The 21,336-nt window shown below is 47.2% G+C and overlaps 1 protein-coding gene across 10 annotated transcripts in view; it reads right to left on the bottom strand.

The window, feature by feature from the left end:
* HDAC4 (histone deacetylase 4) overlaps nt 1-21,336 on the bottom strand; it is a 178,880-nt gene that overhangs the window by 3,389 nt on the left and 154,155 nt on the right. For all 10 annotated transcript variants that reach the window (XM_074548851.1, XM_074548853.1, XM_074548854.1 and 7 more), the window contains 8 exons: nt 19,733-19,779; nt 14,172-14,279; nt 13,819-13,874; nt 13,256-13,343; nt 12,268-12,387; nt 10,121-10,218; nt 4,603-4,721; nt 2,900-3,033 (listed from right to left, as the gene is read on the bottom strand). In XM_074548851.1, the coding sequence (XP_074404952.1) occupies nt 2,900-3,033; nt 4,603-4,721; nt 10,121-10,218; nt 12,268-12,387; nt 13,256-13,343; nt 13,819-13,874; nt 14,172-14,279; nt 19,733-19,779 (770 nt within the window). The remainder of the gene's footprint in view (nt 1-2,899; nt 3,034-4,602; nt 4,722-10,120; nt 10,219-12,267; nt 12,388-13,255; nt 13,344-13,818; nt 13,875-14,171; nt 14,280-19,732; nt 19,780-21,336) is intronic.

Below are 21,336 nucleotides of genomic sequence, written 5' to 3'. Positions count from 1 at the left end.
GCACCTGGCTGTCATCACTTCTTGTTTGAAGGGCAGAGGCTGGAGATGCCCACGATGGACTGAGCAGCTCTGCAGAGTAATGGGAGAGGAACGGTGGCTAACTAGTGTGGACTGCCATCAGCAGACCTCAAAATCATGGAATGCTGGGGGGTGAAGGGATCTTAAAACTCATCTCATCCCACCCCTGCCATGGGCAGGGACACCTTCCACTGTCCCAGGCTGCTCCCAGCCCCATCCAACCTGGCCTTGGGCACTGCCAGGGATCCAGGGGCATCCACAGCTGCTCTGGGCACCCTGTGCCAGGGCTGCCCACCCTCACAGGGAACAATTCCTAATTCCCAATATCCCATCTAACCCTGCCCTCTGGGTTAAAATGGATTCAAACCATTCCCCCTTTTCCTGTCCCATCAGACCCTTGTCTAAAGCTCCTGTCCAGCTCTCTCTGAGCCACTTTAGGCACCGGAACACTTCTCCCAGGAGCTTGAACAACCCAAACCCTCTCAGCCTGTATCAAAGTCTCTCTCTGATTTCCCAGCCCTGATTTCCCCTGAAGCCCTGTGAGCATTGCACAGCAGTGCAGGCCCATTCCCCAGCCCTGACCCCCTCCCCAGGGCAGCAATCAGCTCTGGGTTCATTTCCTGGCAGCTTGGGAAGGAGCTGCTTCCCCGATGCGGGAGTTTTGATCTCGGCCGGTGGACGCCGTGCTCGGGGGACTGGCACTGCTCCCCTCCTTTCCCAGCAGCCCCAGTGGAGCTCCAGCTTCGCTCCTGAGCCAGCCCAGCTCCCTGCAGCCCGGCCTGGCCACAGCTGCCTGTCCATGTGTGTGCAGCAGGCTGCTCTGACACGCTGTAGATCAAACCGCATCAAAGCGCCGCGGCACAGAGCTCCCCCCGGCTGCCCTGCCTTCAAAAGGTTCCAGGAAAGACCTGGATAAAAGGAGTGTTTCCTGCTTTCTGATGTGTGCCTAAGCCAGGGAATATTACCCTATCTGCACAGCCCACCTAGGACAAGTGAGAGCAGGTCTGTATTTTAAGTGTCCTTGTAGCCATGATTAAAACAATCAATGTTCTTTATCTTTAAGGATCAATATTTCCTCTGCTCAATGAAATCACTCAGGCAGCTCACAACATCCAAGGTAGCCTGAGTGCTGAGCTCTCCCCACAGCCTCACACTCCCAAACACACCCATGGCTTGGGTGAAGCATTTATTTACTGCTTGTGGTTGCAGTCAGCCTCCTGTGATCCTAGGAGCACACTGAGCAGGAGGAACGTCATCCTCCAGGTGTTATTCCCACTGCTTCCCTTCCCAAGTGCATCTTGCACCCAAAGGTGGCTGGAGCCAGAGGAATTGTCTGTAGAGACTACTTAAAACATATGGGTGTGCAATAAACATCTCACAGAACCCCAGGAAGGTCTGGCTTACAAGGGACCTTAGAGCTCATCCCTACCATGGGCAGGGACACCTTCCACTATCCCAGGCTGCTCCAAACCTCATCCAACCTGGCCTGGAACACTTGCAGGGATCCAGGGGCAGCCACAGCTTCTCTATGAAACCTGTGCCAGTGCCCCACCAGTGGAACCCCCCTGTTTCCATGCTGGTGTGGCAGCTGCCTCCTGAGTTTTCAGCTGTCCCCAGGGCTGAGTGCAGGCTGGAGCCATGCCCTGTGCCCAGAGCCTTCTCAGAGCTGCCTGGCCCAGCAAAAGGAGCAGGATGCTCCCTGGACACTGGAGCTGGATGATGGAAGCAGGTGCTTCTGATGAATCCCAGCTGGTTTATCTCCCCTTCCAGCCTCCCACCTAATGCTGAGTGCGGATTCTCCAAGACAGAACACTTTTCCAGCAGGCTGGAGGTCAAACTGCTCCACACCTCCATGCAGATCCAAGCTCCTTCTCCATCTTTCCAGACACCTGATGGTCACTGAACTACAACCCTCCCCAGAAATCAGCTCCCACTGGAGACAGACCCACTGCTCAGCTCCTCTGATACTGCACCTCAGCCCAAAGTATCTCAAAAGCTATCAAACATGGTTTCAAGCTACACCAGAGGAGGTTTAGGTTGGATATTAAGGAAAATTCCTCCACTGGAAGCGTGCTCAGGCATTCAGTCAGGTTGCCCAGGGCAGTGGTGGAGTCAACACTCCTGCAAGGATTTCAAAGATGTGTAGATGTAGTGTTCCTTCTTTCATCCCACTGACACTAAAAGTGGTGGGGGAAAGCAGAAAAAATGGAGTATCTAAAATCTTCTCTGTAGGAAAATACCCATAGGTCTTCAGAATCCAACATCTTGCTGTATTGAAAAGATGGAGTATCTAAAATCTTCTCTGTAGGAAAACACCCATAGCTCTTCAGAATGCAACATCTTGCTGTATTGAAAAAATTGAGTATCTAAATTTTTCTCGGTAGGAAAACACCCATAGCTCTTCAGAATCCAACATCTTGCTGTATTTCTCTGTCTGGCTCTTATCTTGCAATCACCTCCCTAACCTTTCTGGCCAATTTTTCTGACACAGTCAAGGCTTCTCCTACACAGCAACTTGCAGAAAATAGAAAATGTAACTCCTAGGAAAAAATCATGTCAAGCAAGCTGCCCCATGTAGCAGGCACAGGCTGTAGGACTAGAGAGGGGAGCAAAGAGAAGGGAAGACTTGCACACTGAATTCAGAAATTAATTAAAAGAGCTGTTTTTCAAAGAGCACAAAGCAAATTATTTGGAGAAAGAACAAACCCAAAAACCATTCCTAGCTGTTTCACTCACTGCACAGACTACAAAGCACAGGTGGTTTTTAAGCACAAAACAAACACCGCGTGTCAGGAGGACACCAAACAACGACAGGAACTTGGCAGCCGGGAGGATGAGACGCCCAAACCCGAGGGGGGAGCGTGTCTGGGGGTGCCTGTACCTCATTTCCCAGCAGGGCAGACACGCAGGCCTCCGAGGCGTCGCAGATGGCCGTGAGGTCGTGGCCGCCCTCGAGGGCCAGCACCACGCGGCCCCCGGCCAGCCCCATCAGCTGCTTCGTCAGGTACCCGAAGCCTGCAAGGAGGGAAACAGAGGAAATGCAGCACAAGGGCAAAGGTAGCGGCTGGAATGGGGCTCCTGGCGGAGGATCAAAGAATTAGGGAGAGGAATTACATCATATTAAAAAGCCAGCGGGGATTTGCAAAGGCTCGGCGCGTAACGCGAGACAGGTTGGGCCTCGGCGCGCGGCTCCAGCTGCGGCTTCCCGGGATGGATCCCTGTGTCCCCCAGCAGCACCACCCCGGCTGGGAGCATCACCATCCTCCCCCTGCCACCCCTCAGCACCCCAAATTAAAGCCAGCAGCCAGCATTCCCTTTGGGAGCAGGGAAAGGGGCGGATTTCTGCTGGATGCTGCTTTGGGGGAGGGAGGAGGAAGGTGAATGGGCCCAGTTTGGGTTGGGATAGCAGCAGTGCAGTGCAGCCCCAGAGAGATTTAGGTTTGACATCTCGTTCTCAGCAGACAGCTCTTCCCGTCCATAATATGCTATAAAAATTCCAGGGGCACCCGGCACTTTGATCAGATGACACACAATACATTTCTGCCCCCTTTAAACAAAACAGAACCAAGCAGCGAGGATTTAAAAAACATGTCCTCAAAGCAACCTTCCCCCTCCAGGAGAAAAAAAAAAAATCAAAAAATCAAAAAGCCAAACAAAGGAGAAGCCAGGGAATTTCTACCCTCCATCCCCACTGCCTGCTTTCTGCTTTGGAGCGAACCCCTTTGCAAATTAACAAATTAACAGGCAGAGAAAAGCATCCACTGCAGAGCCCACAACTGGTTTTGTGAGAGGAGCAGAGCTTGGCAAATTTAACCAGCAGGTAAACAAGACCTTTCCTTTCCAAAGTGTTTCTGGACATCTCAAGGAACTTGCCTCTTGTAAACCTATTTCACTTTATTCTTATATAAAGTTTACAGGTTCAGCTCCCTTACGAGGTTTTAAAGTTCACTGTAGAGAACAACTTTCCTGGCTGGAACAAACTCTTAAAAAATAATAGTAAAAGCCTTTTTGCAAGAAAAACTGTCCTCTGGATAAATCTGAAGGAAACAGTGCCAGGTAAACTCCACATAACCTGGAGGAGGGGGGGAAATTTCAGTGCATCTCCCAAAAACATCCCAGACCCGAAGCAAAAAGGAGGGTTTGTGGGTGTCTGTAATTAATTCAAAGGTGGAGAGCAAAAACATTCAGCTCAAAATTTTAATAAGGTGTCCTGGAGGAAGAAATGGATTTCTTGGTAGCAATGAGAGTGTTTACAGCTGGTATGGTCTTTTTCTGCAATTTTATATTAATGCCAGCATAACTCTCTAATTCAGCAGAGATGTGACTACAAATAAATTACACAATATTACATATTCAATATTTCAAAGTTGAAATATGCAATGTTTAAAAGAAAACCATCAAAATTAAGGCTTCAGCCAGGCCAAAATATGCATTATAAAAAGATAAATGCCATGAAAATTCAAAGAAGAAAGATGGAAGTTTTGCCTTTGAAACGAAAGGTCTGAAATAGACCCCACAAAGCAAAATCTGGGAATACTGTCCTTCAATCCACAGGACAGCAGCAGAAGCAAAGCCCCCACTTACATTTTGCTGACAGGTTATATCCTCCCAGGGGTGTGGGGTGCCCTTCCACAGCATCGAAACCAGACGACACCAGCACAACGTCTGGGGCAAACTCGTTGGCAATGGGCATCACCACTGTCCTGCAACACAGAAAATCCACAGCACACGCGTCAGGGCGGCTCCTCAGCAACGCAGGGGTGCTTCAACCCTCTCACCAAACCCTGAGAGCCAGGCTGGAAGAACTCCTTGCACTCCCTGGGATTTCCTCCAGCTCGTGTTTTGAGCAGGGAAACGAGCTGTCACCCCTTGGGGTTCCCATTTGGGATCACATCCTGATTTACATCCATGGCAATAAGGGTAAAATAAGAGGGCATCTGGCATAGGCTGCAAAACTACCTGGGAAACCTCAGCACAAGGCATTATGTGCAAGTCCTCCCTCAAAACATTTCATCTAAGCTTTGCCAAGTGATTCCTTCCTCCCTTGCTGCACTTCTCATTCCCCACACCAAAAGGCTGGAGTGTCCCATGGGGCAGAACAGCTTTAGAATGCAAATATCCCACCCAAATCCACCTCTCCCAATGCCACTTCCCCATCCTCTGACGTTTTGTTCACTAAAAAATGGGTGGAATTGTTCAGCATCCCAGTCCTAGTGATTACTGAAGTTGTATTTAAATGAAACAAGGGGTCTGTTCCTGTGCTTTCTCACCAAAAGACCTTTTCTTCCCTCTGCTTTCTCTCCTTCCAAACTCCACAATTTCTCCTCAAAACCTATAGGAGGTTGCACACATCCCATCCCCACATCAAGACACACTTCCCAAATGATGTTTTTTCCATTGTAACTGCACCTACTGAGTTCTGCATGTGTCCCTAGGGCAACCTGGCCTGTAATTTTCCCATTTCCCCATCCTAGGAACAGCCACCAGCCAGGATAACTTTCTGGAGCAGGAACTGAGGTTATTTTACCCACATCCCAAAGCGTGGACCTGTAAATCTTGGCACACACGAGAACCTCACACTTTATTGAGTCGAGTCTTTATGTGATGCTCTAAAAACAGAGCCCAGGGGGGCTGTTCCATGCTGAGATGGCTCAAGTGCTATCAGAACACTCATAAAAGCTCACAGCTTTTTGCCACAAGGATATTAAACAGCCAGGAGACATCTGCCAGAGTCAGCAGCTCGTGACATCCAGCTGAGCTTGTGAACGATGTAGAATGGGGCACTGGCCTCTGCCAGGCACTGAGCAAACCCACCCCCAGTCTCCACTGCCACCAGGGAGCAGGAACAGGCACCCAGACACCAAAAAAAACCTCCCCACACACCTCCCAGCTTTATTTTTTTCCCAGCTATTTGCCACAGCAACCCCAGAGGCTCCTGCAGCATCGCTGATCTCCGTGCGCAGGCACAGAGACCTCTGTGAGAACAAAGGGATTTCATGTTCCCTTAAAACACACAGAATCCCAACCAGGAATTTGAATTTTCTCCTCTGAGGATGTGGTTGCCCCTCTCCTTTTTGTCCTTCTGTGAGGAAGACAAGAGCACAGCTCTGGCTGGTGAGTTTACAGTTTGGTGGAACCCACAGAAATTTCCAGGAGAAACCACCACCCTCACCAAGGCCTGAAGCAGCAGCAATTCCAGAGCAAGTGCAGCAGCCAAGGGTTCATTTTCCATGAGCTTTTTCATTCCTAACCCAAGGAAAACTGCTCAAAGAATCAGATTTATTTCCCCTCTCCCCTAGTTAAGGTGCTGTGGGAGCCGCTGGGATCTCAGTGGAAGCGTGGGATCACCAGAGCCAGCCCAAAGCTGCACCCCAAAAGGCTGGGGATGCTCCATCCCCCTCCAGGGGAAACAAGGATTAAACTGGAAACAACCCCGTGGCTTTGCCCTGCTGATGAGACTCTAAAATAGCCAGAAATCTGAATTATTACCTAGGAGATAAGCAGTTCTGCCTGGAACTGGGTCTTTTAAGGAATGGCTGAGGTGGCTGTAAAGTTATTCACTGAGGAATGAATATTCCTGACACCGAATATTCATTCAATCCATGTAGAATTTTTTTTTAAAAAAGGAAACTGAAATTTCCCTAATTTCAGAAGCTTCTTTTTGCTTGCTTAAAATAAATGAAATCTTTTTATTTGCCTGGTTACAGCTGAGCTGAACAGCTCTACATGAGAGCAAACTCATGGCTGCAACCAGCAAAGCAGCTGGTTTTCTGCTGGTTTTCTGGTTTTTCCCATTGTGTTCTGCAACTGCTTGGGAGAGAGGAAAAAAAAAATAAATGTAATTTTAGATCTATTTTCCAGAAGGCTGAATGAACAATTTTTAGCCTGGCATTAGCCAATTCCCCAGTTAAATGCCTAATAAATGACAGGTAAATGAAACAATCCTACAGAGGATTATTTTGGGCTTTAAATGCTCAGATGTAGTGAGTAAATTGGTGAAACTTAGAAGGCTGAACACTTTTTTAGAGACTTTTTCCCATTCTTGGCCACATCTATGACTTATATATATTTTTATATGTGCTATGTATAAATTCATATCTGTTAAGTGTATATATTTATATTATGCATATATTTACCTTTTGATATATTTTATATTTCATCTATATAATGTGTAAATTTCTATATATGGTTTTATACACATAATATATTTTATATATATAAACTAAAAATGTTATCCACTGCTCCTCAGGCTAACCAGCTTCCTGAAAATTCCAATCTTTGCTTCTCTGTGGTCATTTACTGTGTCCGAAGGGATTAGGAATTTGGGGATGAAATCAGCATGGGGAAAGCATGAAATTGAAAATACAGCAACCACTGTTCCAGGCAAAACAGCATCATCTCCTCCTCCTCATCCTCTTCCTCGCTCCTCAAATGGTTTATGGATCAAGGGAAAAACCCAAATGCCCCTAAAATTGGTTTCTGAACTTCTTTAATGCTTTTTGAAGGCAGCAGGAGGGAGGGGGAAGCACAGCCCTGGCTTTTTCCTTCTGGCTGAGGTGTTTTAAGTAAAGTCAAATGTGGAATCGAGCTGGACGTGGAATTATGGCTGGAATTATTACGGTGGAATTACTGGGACAGGGGAAGGAATTCTCAGACACAACACAACTGCTGGCAACATCAGGAAAACTTCCTTGCGGTAAATTCAGAGGGAAACCCCTGTGGATAAAACATTTTTAATTTCACTAATTGCTGTTGCCGTGTCATAAAGAACCAGCCGAAGCCTTCCCATTTTTCCTGCAGGTCTCTTAGCTGGGTTTGCACCTGGATCAGGAGGATTGAGAGAGGCAAACAGGATTTCAGCTGATGCAAAATGAAAGGGAACAACAAATCCTGGTCCAACAAACCCCTCTGAATTTTACAACTTGTTTGTTTCTGTAACTACGGAACAGCAGCGGAGGCAGCGGGAACGTTCTGGGAGTTCAGGATTTTTGGGAAGGACGTGCCCTGCATTGTTCCTGCATTGTTCCCTGCATAAACTGACCCCATTTCTGCCTGATCTGTGCAATCTGGGGCTGCCCACACGCTCAGGGGGGAGCTCAGACAGGGGATGTGGAGCTGGCTCTGGCATAGCTGCAGCTACCACAGGGTGCAGGAGCTCCGGGCTGCCAAAAAACTCCCCAGATCCCTTCTGAGCACCCCCACTCCCCCAAAAACAGCAAACCCCAACCTGGAGCTGGGCAGGCAGTGATTTCAGCCCCAGGTTAGAAGGCAACAAGTGACAAAGTGCAGGGGAAAGCTGATTTTTAACTGTTTTTCTCACTTCTGATACATCTCGATGGCATTAAGGACCATCCAGAGGTCACCCCAAAACTAATAATTTAATAATATTTGGGGAGAGGATGAAAATCACTGATGTGAGCTCCCATCTCTTTCTTGCATGGAGCAAACCCACTCTGAAACACGTTTTCAGTTTGGGGATGAGTGGTTTCACTGGGATTTATTTATTCCCTCATTTCTCTTATTCAGAAAGACAATTATCTCAGTAATTTTCATTTCTCAAACTCACACACACACTGCTTTTCCTAAAACACAACAACAAAAAAATGAGGAGCATGTTACTTATTTAAATCTGCTCCTTCTACACAGAAAAATGACTTTTTTCCCTAGAAACAGACAGGCATGTGAAGAGTTAAGCCTTGAAAAAAAAAAAGGAAAAAAAAAAGAAAAAGTCTATCAGTATCTTTGCCTAGCTCAAAGGATTTCCACTGATTCCTCTGCAGACTTCAAAGCCTCACAGTTTGGCATTTGGACTGGTTTGAATTAAAGCTCAGTTCTCCACTGTGAGTTTCCAAGTTCATGGTGAAAATGCCTCCTGCTTCTGGAGTTCATTATGGCCAATTTTCTTATCTTTTCTTCATCTTCGGTTTGATCCCCAGCAAATGCAACGTGGCATTCGACGGGGTGGAATAACAAGGTGCTGCCTTGAAGGCATGTATTGTCTCAAGGGGCTAAAGCAAGAAAAGAAGGGGGAAAAAATAGGATATATGACCCATTCCCTTCACTTTCCAACTCTCAGGGGACTATAAATTGCAAACTTCAAAGTGTTATTTTACATTAAAATCAATAGAAAGATTCGGGGGGTGGCGGGGGGGGGGAATGTTTTTCAAAGGAGCTGGTTAAGATTTAAAAAGGTCACTTGATAATGTACTATCATGGCCAAACTTGGCATAGGATGAAAAAAATGCTTCTTGTTTAACTTACGGTTCAACTGAAGGTGTGCAGGCTCTGGGAGGAGCATCCCCCAAAACTCCCCAAAATCAGGGCTGTGACCCACTCCAAAGATGTTCCCTAAAAAGCTGCAGTGTCCAGGCAAGCAGATCCCAGGAGTGGCTGGCAAAGGCCTCACTGTGCAGCCCTGAGCCTTTTCCAGCAGCCTGGACACACAATTAATATTTACTGTCCCCAGCTCCAGGTGCTCTGGCTAACCAAGAGATCCATCCTGGGATAGCCAGGCTTCCTCCGGAGCAATGTGCTGCCTCCCTGAGCCAGGAGTGACACAAATGGCAGGGATTTGGTGTCATTTGAAATTTTGGGTGCTCTCTGAGGGCCTCATGATGGCAGAATGAAGAGGGGAGAAAGGTGCTTTTTGATCAGCTTAATGAGATATAACAAGAGCAGAAAATAATGTTCCTGGATTTAAAGCTGTTCCACAAAGGTGATATCCCACAAAATTCACACCCTGTCTTCTGGCACGTGTGTGTCTGCATGAATTTAGGCTACCCGAGGGTGGGAAGGGACAGTGTCCAAGAAAAATCATGGAATGGTTTGGGTGGGAAGGGGACTTAAAGATCATCCAGTGCCACCCCTGCCATGGGCAGGGACACCTTCCACTGTCCCAGGGTGCTCCAAGCCCCATCCAACCTGGCCTGGGACACTGCCAGGGATCCAGCTTCTCTGGGCACCTGGGCCAGAGCCTGTCTGGGATGAATAATACCAAAATTTTAAACCTTATCAAAAATCAAAATCACAGAGGATGGCACAAGGAGAAAGAAACCAAGCTGAGGTGAAAAAGACATCTGTGAGAGGGAAAACTCAGTAGTACCTGAAGGCAGTTAAATATTCCGTGTCTCCCATGGGCGGATCCAGGCCACCAGTAAATGCCATGTTAACGTTGAAACCAACTCCTGCTCCTGTGCCAACCTGCAAAAGGGAAATGGGACTCTCAATTAGCAAATTCTGGCAACACTTCTTTGCTCTTTTGATGTTCTCCCAGTGGAATTTGGATCTGGATCCAGTAGTGAGGTTGATTAGCCCCTGGTTCCTGAAACAAGAGGGAAAATAAAACTCCTCCATGCTCAGATATTAATGGGAGCTGAGGACTGGTGGTGTTTGACTGCTGCTCACCCAAAAAAACCACCCCAACATCAACTGCACCCTCTTGATTTTTCTGCAGCAGAGTGTGCTGCATGTATTCCTTTTCCATAATTCATTTTTAGCTTGATTCAGGAGCATATTTGGCATTTCACTACAGCTGCAACTGGGGAAATGTGTATTTTAATCAGAGTGAGCTCCCCCTCTGCTGGAGAAAAACAGGATTCACAGAGAAGGGATTTTGGCTGCTTGAGGGACACGTGGGTGGGAGATGCAAATGCATCCCTCTCCTTGCTTGTACTGCAAATGTCCCCATCTGCCCTGCCTGCAACTACCTGTGAGGGAGGAAAACTGAAAAATAAACCAGGCTTTTCCATCTTTTTTTTTTTTTTTTTGGCAAGGTCTTTGCATATGAAAAAAAATATTAATAAGTGAAAATCAGTGTGTTGCACAGCTGGATAAAACTGCATGGCTTTTATTGCACATTATTCCTCATAGCGGTGCAAATATTTTTGCTAGAAAAACACAGGGGTGGGTGTTCATCTACCCACAGTGGGTTGTTTATCCGTCATTGGCTTAAATCAAACTTGCTTTGTATCTTTCTTTTATTTGGTCTAAAATGACACATCTGAAAATGACTCCTTTTGTAAAGCAGATTGCTAAAAAGCAGGAATTAAGCCCTGATACAAAGGGCTGCTGTTGATTCACTACAACAGTCAGCAGCATCACGTCACATTGAAGCTTCTTTACAGGTTGAAATGGAAACATTGATGTTTTCTCAAGCAGAAAATGTAAAACTGACAGGGGAAGAAGTTTTCAGATGTCACCTGGAGCACTATAAGTATCCAAAAAAACTCCCTTTCGCTAAATCCCTCTGAAGGCCCATATTTCCTGCCAGCCCAGAGGGAAAGGAAGGATGGATCCATCCAGAGCTCAGCTCTCAGCTCCACTGGCCCATCCCTCCTGCTGCAGACTCTGAGGACGCCACCAGGAAAGGGGGATTTGCTCCAGCAGCATCGAGGCTGGGCCTCAAACCCCACAAATTTGGGGTGCAGGTGCAGCCTTGGTGGTTGGTGGGGAGCAATGCCTGGGCAGGGCCAGGAGGAAGGAGGGGAGGTGGAGAAGGAGAGATAGGTGGAGAAGGGGAGATGGAGGAGAGATGGAGAAGGGGAGATGGAGAAGGGGAAAAGGAGGAGAGATGGAGAACGGGAGATGGAGAAGGGGAGGTGGAGAAGGAGAGGTGGAGAAGGGCAGGTGGAGAAGGGGAAATGGAGGAGGAGAGGTGCAGAAGGAGAGAAAGGGAGGTGGAGAAGGGGAGGTAGATGGAGAAGGGAGGTGGAGAAGGGGAGGTGGAGAAGGGCAGGCGGAGAAGGGGAAATGGAGGAGGAGAGGTGCAGAAGGAGAGGTGGAGAAGGGGAGAAGGAGAAGGGGAGAAGGAGAAGGGGAGGTAGAGAAGGAGAGGTGGAGAAGGACAGGTGGAGAAGGACAGGTGGAGAAGGGGAGATAGATGGAGAAGGGGAGGTGTACAGGCTCCATGGCTGTGCCAGGAAAACCGAGTGTGGGCGGTGCAGCCATGGACAATCTGTTCCTTCAGCATCTAAGAAACAACTTCTGCTGAGGAAGGAGAAATGCTGCACAGGACAGGGAGTGCTGGGACAGCTGGCAGAGGGCTCCTCTGGAGCAGGCTGTCCCCAAAGGGCTGGATAGGCTAAACTGCAGTGACTCCTTGGCTGCTGTCCCACCAGCTCCGGCCAGGACACCAGGCTGTTGGATCACAGGGACCTGGCGTGTCCTGGGACGGGAACACAAAACCCTGAGGAGCTCTGGAGGTGGCAGGAGCTCCTGTGAGTGCCAAGGCTCTGGGATCCATGTGCCCACCTCATCTGGAGCGCCGCTGCCTGGGAAGAAGTTGCCGTCGTCGTAGCGATGGAGTGAGATATAGAGCACGTTGGGGTCGTTGTAGAAGGCCTGCTGGGTACCATTCCCGTGGTGGACATCCTGCAGGGACAGGGAGGTTAGTCCCTCACTAAAGACATGGATTAAAGGCATCAGTTTGGGATTTGGAGGGGTTTTCCTTGCTGTTGAGCTTTGTTTTTTCCAGCCTGGCTGAAGCAGTTTGTGGGGAATGGGAATAACCTGTTGGGCACACCTAGTTTGAGATTACTCTCCTTGTTTAATACATGGGATAAACAACCCCAAATGTCTATCAAATTGATGGAAAGAACTGGATTAACACCAATCTTGGCAGATGGAGATACTGGGATATTTGTTGCCCTATATCTTTAGGGTGAGTACTGATACAAATAAATTTCTGTTTAATCCGAGTTAAACAACACAACCCATGAGAGCTCCCCTATTGAGCTGCTGTGGGGTGCACAAACACAGCCTGTGACAGGACAGCTATTTCAAATGCCCCTCTCTGACATGAAAAACAGGTGGGAAGTGAGGAAAAAAACATCCATCCAGTAAGTCCAAAAGACAAATAAATGCATTTTAACTTGTGGGTTTAACCTGTGGCAACAGAACCGAAACTTTTGGCTGATCCCCAGTCACTCCAATACCTTCACAGCCACATAAAATCTATAAAGAAATAAAAATCTATACATTGCCTAAGCAGAATTCCAAATCAGCCCTTTCTCTTTATTTGAAAATTCTGGTCCCTTGAAGAATTTTTTTCTCTGATTAGAACAATTTTATTCAATTAAACCCCCAAATTTTGGCTTGCAGACAACAGGCAAGAAGTTTTTCACTGACAGAGCTTGCTCTTGCAAGAAGAAACCCACCCAGAATAATTTCCACCTGCTAAAGGGAATTAACAATAATAATTTCCACTCTCCTAAATGGAAAGAAGGGGGCATTTACTCACCCAGTCCACGATGAGGATTTTGCTCACGTTGAGCCTTTGCTGGAGCAGCTTGGCTGCAATTGCCACGGAGTTAAAATAGCAGAAACCCCTGGAGAGGGGAGACAAGAGGAAAAGAGAGGTGTTAATGACAGCTTCCCATGGTACCACTGCACCCATCACCTAGACAGAACACAGGAGGCAGGAGCTCCTTCTGCTCTCCTTTCCTCTCTGGAAACATGGAAAGGCTTGTGCTGGGAGGGACCTTGAAGGTCATCTTGTTCCATGGGCAGGGACACCTTCCACTAGATCTGTTTGCCATTGGAAGTGCTGGATTCCAGCAGCAGGCTCTAGGGAAACAGGGAATGTCCCACACTTGCCTGAACCCACTGCTGATCCTTGCTAGGAAACACTAAGCAGGCTCTTACCCTGCTCCACAGAATGTGGGGAGCTCTGAACACCACACATCTCATCTAGCAACAAACAGAAATTCCACAGTGATAACCTGACAGAATTCCTCTGGAATTGCCAGCTGTGGATCCCCCACCAAAGGAGCCCTGGATGCAGTCAGTGAAGGCCATACTCACATGGGTGTGCTCTCCTCCGCGTGGTGACCCGGGGGCCGGACAACAGCAAACCCATTCTGCACACAAAAAACACGGGAAGGAAAAGGTCAGAGGGACAAGGAGGCACACAGGGGGTGCAGCCAGAAGCTTTAATCCTGCTTGGGAACTCTGGAGTTGCTCTTGATGGATTCCTCACAAGGTGATAGAAGTGGACGATGCTTTCCCTCATTGAGGAGAGGGAAAAGGTCCTGGAGCTGCTGCTCAGAGCCCTGAGCAGAGCATGCCCAGAGCACGGCTGAGGGCTGTTCCCAAACCTTCAGAGCTATTCCCAAACCTTCAGGGCTGTTCCCAAACCTTCAGGGCTGTTCCCTCACCTTCAGCTCTCCTGTGGCCACTTTGAACACCAGCTCGATGACACAGCCCACGGCCAGGCGAGCGGCGCCCGACGAGTGCACCTCGTTCCAAATGGTGTCACTGTCCACCTGAGGGGACACACAGGAGACAGGTTAGGAGCAAGGAGGGCAGCCAGGCAGCAGGAGACCCCTGTCTTATAAGGACATCACTCACATGGGAGGATAGGACAAGGGGAATGGATTTAACTGAAAGGGGTTTTTTTCAGATACTGGGAAGGAATTGTCCCCTGGCAGAGCATTGAGGCCCTGGCACAGGGTGCCCAGAGAAGCTGGAAGTGCCTCTGGATCCCTGGAATTGTCCAATGCCAGGCTGGAGCAACCTGGACTAGTGGAAGAGGACCCTGCCTGTGGCAGAGGATGGACTGAAATGGTCTTTAAGGTCCTTTCCTACCCAAACCATTCCACGATTCTGTAACTCTGTGACCACGGAATCAGCATTTCTCTTTAACTGCTGCTGATCCAAGATGAAACAAAAAGGTTTATTAAATAATTCAATGATTCTTTAAAATAAATAAAACCCACAATAAAGAGGGATGTTCAGTGTTGGGCATTTAAAAGAAGACTGCCCAGGAGTGACAGCACTTCCCTGAGGAGCTCACACACACTAACAAACCTTCAGCATCCTGTGCTGATCACACAGATTTGCTTCAACCCTAAATATTCCACAGAATCACCCCCCTGAAAAAGTGGGAACAGGCCACAGGCAAGTCAAGGCACCCCGCAGGCGTGCCCACTGCTGTTATTCCAGACTGTGTCACCAGATGAACGGGACATTCCTCACCAGGAAGGGAAGGACCCCCAGCCATTTTTCACATATTACTCTGCCCTGAGTGTATCTATGGAAACAATGGCAAAAAGCAGAGATGGGAAGAAAGGGAACATTTGTTGTGCCTGGCTCACTGAGCAGTCAGGAGACACAAGTGGCCCCACAGAGGACTGATCCACCTCCTTCCCAGCTGTGTGAAGCTGCCATTGGAAGTGATTCCAGCTCTGTGATCATGGATGCTTTCTGGTAGCATCCACCCCAAGGATGCTCTGGAAGCCACAATATAAACTAGGAAAGCACTTGGAGAACACCAAAAAGCCTCTGGGGAATGCCACTGCATTGTGGGAGAGCCCTGCAGTGACTATTTGTGGCCTGCACCCCTGTAAATTTGGGCAGCAAGATGGGAACAGCAGCAGGATAAAGTCTGAATTACACAGGGCAGCTCCAGGAATCCTGGATCAGGACTGCACACATGCAGAAGAAACCTAACCCATTTTTCTTGATCGTTGGAAGAAAATACCTCAGGACACCAGCAGGGAAGAGCTTCCCTTCCTGCCTGGACACAGCAAGTTCAGGGCTCCTTCCATGGGCCCTCTTCATTCCCTGTGAGGCACCAGAGGAATGGAAATACAAAATACCCAAATTCTCCTGTCCTAAGGGTCCCACAGACCCTCAGATGGCTGCTGAGGCCAGCTTTTCCCACAAAAAAGACAGGATACAGGATTCTTCAGTGCCAGAGCCAAGCACCAGCAGAAACCAGGCTGCTGCCAGGAGCATTACAGGAAGAACGTCCAAAATGAAACCCAGAAAGTTTTTCCTTCCTCATAATAAAAATTACTATTTCCTTACAATTATTTCCTTACAATTATTTCCAAATTACTATTTCCTTACAATTATTTCCTTCCTTTAAGGAAAACCCAAGGTTTTTTTTATTAATATCCATGATGAGGCTCCCACTCACACTGTGAATTCCTCCTACTCACACTGTAAACTTTCCTATTCACTAATGTGCAGCTATCTCAAAATTAAATGAGCACCTCACAAAAGAGTTCATTATCCTACTGAATAAAAATGCACTGAAATTATTCTACTGAATAAAAATACAATAAAATTCTACTGAAAAAATCCACAGGTAAGAAATCAAGCACCAGGACAGGTTGACACAGGTTATACCAGAGCTCCAGACCCTGCAAAATGAAGGAATTCTGCTCTTCCCTCACAGAGGAAGACACCCCACTGTGTCTCCTCCTGCTCTCAATTAAATAATTCTCACATTCTGTTCCTCTGACTCCCTAATTAGTTCCTCCTCATTTCCATTCCGCTGACGTCCTTTCCGTGCTCTCTGCTCTGCAAGAACTTACTTTGCTTTCACAGTTCCAATTGTTGATATGCTCTAATCAAAGCCCTTGAAAAACCCAAAAATAGAATCACCTACTCTGGAGAAGATCAACAACACAAACACCTCTGGAGTTTTTAGAACACGTGCAGAGAAATAATGCAGGTCTTCAGATATTTTTAGAATGCGCGCAGCAAAACGCTACACAGGAAAGAAAACAAATTTATCAGCTCTCCTTAAATCAAGCCTTTGAGTGTTTTGAAGTATCTGGATGCAAAAGTGTGCTGGGATGATCTTGCAGATTTTCCAAGCTTAAACTCCTTTCTCCTAAAGTAAGAGCCTGAATGAGTGTTGTGGGACTCCAGGGGCTCTCCAAAATGCAGTTTATTCCATCCAAAATGCAGTTTATTGTACCCAAGATGTTCCAGCAGCCCAGGGTTGTGGGTGACAGAGCTGTGCCTACAGCTGTCAGCTCCTGCTGCAGGCAGCCCTGGAGACCCTTTGGGTTTGGTTACAATGCATTATATACTTTTCTTTTGGTTACAATGCATTATATAATTTTCTTTTGGTTACAATGCATTATACACTTTTCTTTGCTGAGCATCTTCATACAGTAAAACCAATCCATACCTTAACTTTTACCTATAGCCTACCATAACTACTGTAATCACCATATTCATGTTACTGCTCTCCAATCACTAAAAGTCAGCACATTACAGTTTAAGCCAGAAGTTGTTTTTCAGTTTTCTTGCAGTGAAAAATTCTGAGACCTTTTTTCTACTCGCAGAATTTGCTGAGTTGTTTGACTGTGCTATCTTTCTGCTTGGTAAAAACATCTTCTTGTTTGGGGTGGGTTTATCCTTTGCTCTAAGCCATAAAAACCCCTTCTAACTAACACACCTTTTGCTTTCTTGGTTATCCAGTAAGACTGGCTCAGCAATTCTTTTATATCAAAACTTGCTTCTATCTTATTCTTTCTTCAGATTTTACATTAAAAAATCTTTCTGCCAATCATATATATCTGTGAGACTCTCTTGTCAGACTTCCATCCTTCCCAACATCCCGAAAGCCTCCTCTAATCATCCTGGATTAGGGAAGGCCGTAGTGCATGGTAGTTGGATGTAGAAAAAGGAGCGTCAGCGAAGCTGAGCACAATTCCCAAGTGATCAGCAGAAATAAATGAGTGATGTTTCACTCAGAGCTCACACCTGTTGATTTCAGAGCTTCTGTGCTTTCTTTCTTCCTCTCCTGCTAGGACCAGAACGCTGCAGAAGGGAGGAGGCTTGTCAGCCATGGGATAAACCAACAAGGAAAAAGAGTTTCCAAGCACCTGGGAACAAATTTACTCTTTTTCTCTCTTTGATTTCAATTCACCAAGACTGAGTTTTTAATTAAAAGAGAGAGTCTGGAAGATGTTATGAGACGAAGGGATTTGCTCTGAACTGTTTCCTTGCTGCTGCACTCCCAGAGCTCCCAGGGATGCACAGGGTGGGATTGTTGGGGTGTCTGTGCAGGGCCAGGGGTTGGGTCAGTGATCCCTGTGGGTGCTTTCAGCTCTGGATATTCTCTGATTCACTCTCTTGCCTGTCCTTCATTCCACTCATTGCTGAGGAGAACTCACGGCTGCCCAAGCTCCATCCTCTATCCCAAGGCAAAACAGCTCTCCAGGGGTTTCTCCCCCCCAAAACTGCCCTGCATCCCCCTCCAGGCCCATCCTTCCTTTTCATCTACACAACACCCCCAAAGGAAGAGAGCCACACTTGATTGCTTGCAGGAAAAGAGCCTGGTTTCAAAGCTTTCCAGCCTGTAATTTCACACAACACCCTCAGAGCTCCTGAATTCCAATCATCGGCCATCATTCTGCTTTATCCCGCTCCAGTATAAATCCAAAGGAGGACCTGTCCCACATCATTCTACTGATTTTTAATTTTCTTTTCTTTTCCTTTTGACTTGATGACATCATGTTTGCCCTCTGAAAAAATATCTGGCAAACAATGGGGAATGGCTTCCCACTGAGAGAGGGCAGGGTGAGGTGGGATATTGGGAATTAGGAATTGTTCCCTGGCACAGGTTTTGCTGATAGGATTGCTCAAACACTGCACCAGAGTCAGCAAATATTCAATATTAAGGGTCTGTGGAGACAACCAAGCAGCATCTTTATTGGGAGCATATCAGGAATACCAGCACCGAGGCATTTCCTGCCCTGATTTGGGATTTAATGCAAGACTGCTGGGCCCGTGCTGGGCTCAGACACTGTCTCTACTTGTTACCATTCAGTCTTCATTTGCAAATGATAATTTTTTTTTTTTGCTTTGAATGGCATGCCTGACTGCAGGGCAGAGTAAATCCAAACCTTTTAAGCTCTGGCCAAAAATTTGCCATGAATTAGGCGACTGCAGCATATTTACAATACAAAATAAAATATCTCCACGAGTGGCGGTACGAATAAACGACGATTATTCTTTTTTTTTTTTTTTCTGACGGGATAATTTTCAAAGCAGCGATTTTGCAAAGACTCAGGAAGAAAACAATTTTGTTTCATTTCCATAACAGAATCCAGACCTTGAAAATTCAACCTCATGAGCTACAATTATGCAGCAGAACTACCACTGTGAATTTTCAAACACAATGCCTTTTATTGTCTCTTCTCATTCTTTTCCCCTTCCTGTTCTCCACGATTTTCTGTCCTGTCACCCTCCACAGAAACTCTGGAGCAGAAAGTCAGACTTGAAAGGGAAACTTTTAAGCTTTCAGGCTTCAAAGGAAAACAAGAAAACTTTCAAAAGAAGGTATTTGGGGTTTGGGGTTTTTTCAGCTTTATGGGAACAAACAACAGCAAAAAGCCTGATTATATGGAAATTTGACAGCTGAAAAATAACACTCAGCTTTTCCACGAGGGATGGAGGGGCATTTTAGTCACCTCCTGGAGAATCCACGTGGATTATCCTGGAGCTGGAGAATCAAAGATGCCAAATGCTGTTTCATTCCAGGGCAGAGAAACAGCAAACTTGCTATTCACAGGAAAAAAAATGCACATTCCCAAATATTGTCCTGTTTCACGGCCACGTTTCCCACCTGCTCTGGCGCCCCGAGACTGAGGATGGAGCACAAGCACGCCCTGCTTTCCACAGGACAAAAAGCACTTTGGGATGCAAGGGCTGCTTCAGCAGTGAACATCCCAGGCTGGGAAATGAGGTTTTTCCTCCTGAGTGTCCCTCATGCTCAGGCTCTCCACAGCAGCCCCGAAACGCTGCGGCTGCTTCTGAAGAAAGGCACGTGAGGCCGTGGCAGCCCCTGCTCAGGGGCAGCATCTGGCTGCAATTACCCTCCCTGGAATGCAGAGCAGCAATTTTTGGTGCTGAGGGGAGCAGTGGGGAGAACAAACAGGACATTATTTACACATTAAAGGGAGGTACTCACCCCGACACCACCGCAAGGCAGCCTGACAAACATCGACGTGAGGGAACCTGGGGGGGACAAGAAACCTGTGAGGCACAAAGGTCACCATGCTCTGGGGCCTACTTTGTGGCAATTCTGCAATCTTTCCAAGCACAGAAACACACACGTTTCTTCCTGGGGGTTTTCTCCCCATTTTCACCCAGCCCTGTTACAACACACACACACACACCATGTACACACTTAGGCTCCTGTAAAAGCTGTCTATAAATCATTCATTTTTAAGCAAGGTGTGGGTGTTGTCTGATGTTTTGAGACTATACACAAGGAAGATGCCACCAACAATCGCTCAGTGTGTCTTCTCAGATGTGCACTTTAACCCCTTCCCACTGAGGGAGGGCAGGAAATCATAAAACCACCCCAATTGTCACTCACACCCCAATTGTCACTCCTCTGCAGTTACTACATGACTTTGGAGAGCATGGGCTTCATGAAAGAGGAAGACAGCGAAATAAACCAGTGGCAAGCAAAGAAAAAAACATGTGTTTTGACTGAAATAGCAAAACCAACAAGGAGAATGTGAGAAAAATTGAGAGAACCATCTGCAGGGCTAATTTTGAATCTGTAGGAAATGTAACATTGCTCTCTGGGCTCGTGTGTGAGCAAATTATTGGCTCGTGTGTGAACAAATTCTGTGGGGCCCTGAGCAACCTGGTCTGGTGCAAGGTGTTCCTGCCCATGGCAGGGGGTGGAATGGGATGGGCTTCAAGGTCCATACCCACTCAAACCATTTGGGATTCTGTTCCTGAGAGAGGAGCTCATGCATCTGGACTCATCTGAGCTCAGAGCGAGATGCCCTCCTTGATTAGATCCACATGGAAGTTCTCAGATCATCCTGCCTCCTGTCACATCTCTCACTGCTAATCCACCCATTATTTCCCTATTTATCTTCTTGACAACAATTTAGGATTGCTCCCCACAAATTAAAAGCAGCCTTATTTGCCTAAAGTTTCAACTTGTCCAACAGGTTCCAAGCGTTTCCACTGTCCAGGGAGAGATGGGTTTGTACTTTGTGTCCTTGACAGGACAAGGGGGGATGGATTTAAACTAAGAGAGGGCAGGGATTGATGGGATACTGGGAAGGAATTGTTCCCTGGGAGGGTGGGGAGGGGCTGGGATGGAATTCCCAGAGCAGCTGTGGCTGCCCCTGGATCTCTGGCAGTGCCCAAGGCCAGGTTGGATGGGGCTTGGAACAATCTGGGACAGTGGGAGGTGTCCTTGCCATGGCAGGGGTGGAATTGGATGAGCTTTAAGCTCCCTTCCCACCCAAACCGTTCTGGGATTCTGTGATTCCATGAAGGCACATCCCCCCTTTTCATTTGCAGAAGCTTAACAAGAAACATCCTGTGTCCTGAAAAGCCTTTTTCCCCTTCCAGGCTGAGGTCTCTCAGGCTTTTTTCTTCCTCACAGAGGTATCGAAGGCCAAGAGTTTACACGGAGTCATCAGACACTTGCCAAGACACTCAGCCCTAACAAACTCCCATTTGCATCCCTAAACCTCACACCAAGCTTTGCCCTCAGCGCTCCAACCTGCCCTAAATCCACCCTCTAAGGTGTTTCAAAGAACC

Source organism: Zonotrichia albicollis, chromosome 10 (genome assembly GCF_047830755.1).
Source record: "Zonotrichia albicollis isolate bZonAlb1 chromosome 10, bZonAlb1.hap1, whole genome shotgun sequence".
NCBI classification, from domain to species: domain Eukaryota; kingdom Metazoa; phylum Chordata; class Aves; order Passeriformes; family Passerellidae; genus Zonotrichia; species Zonotrichia albicollis.
The sequence above is the reverse complement of the archived record's forward strand: the minus strand, read 5'-3'. Positions and strand labels throughout refer to the sequence as shown.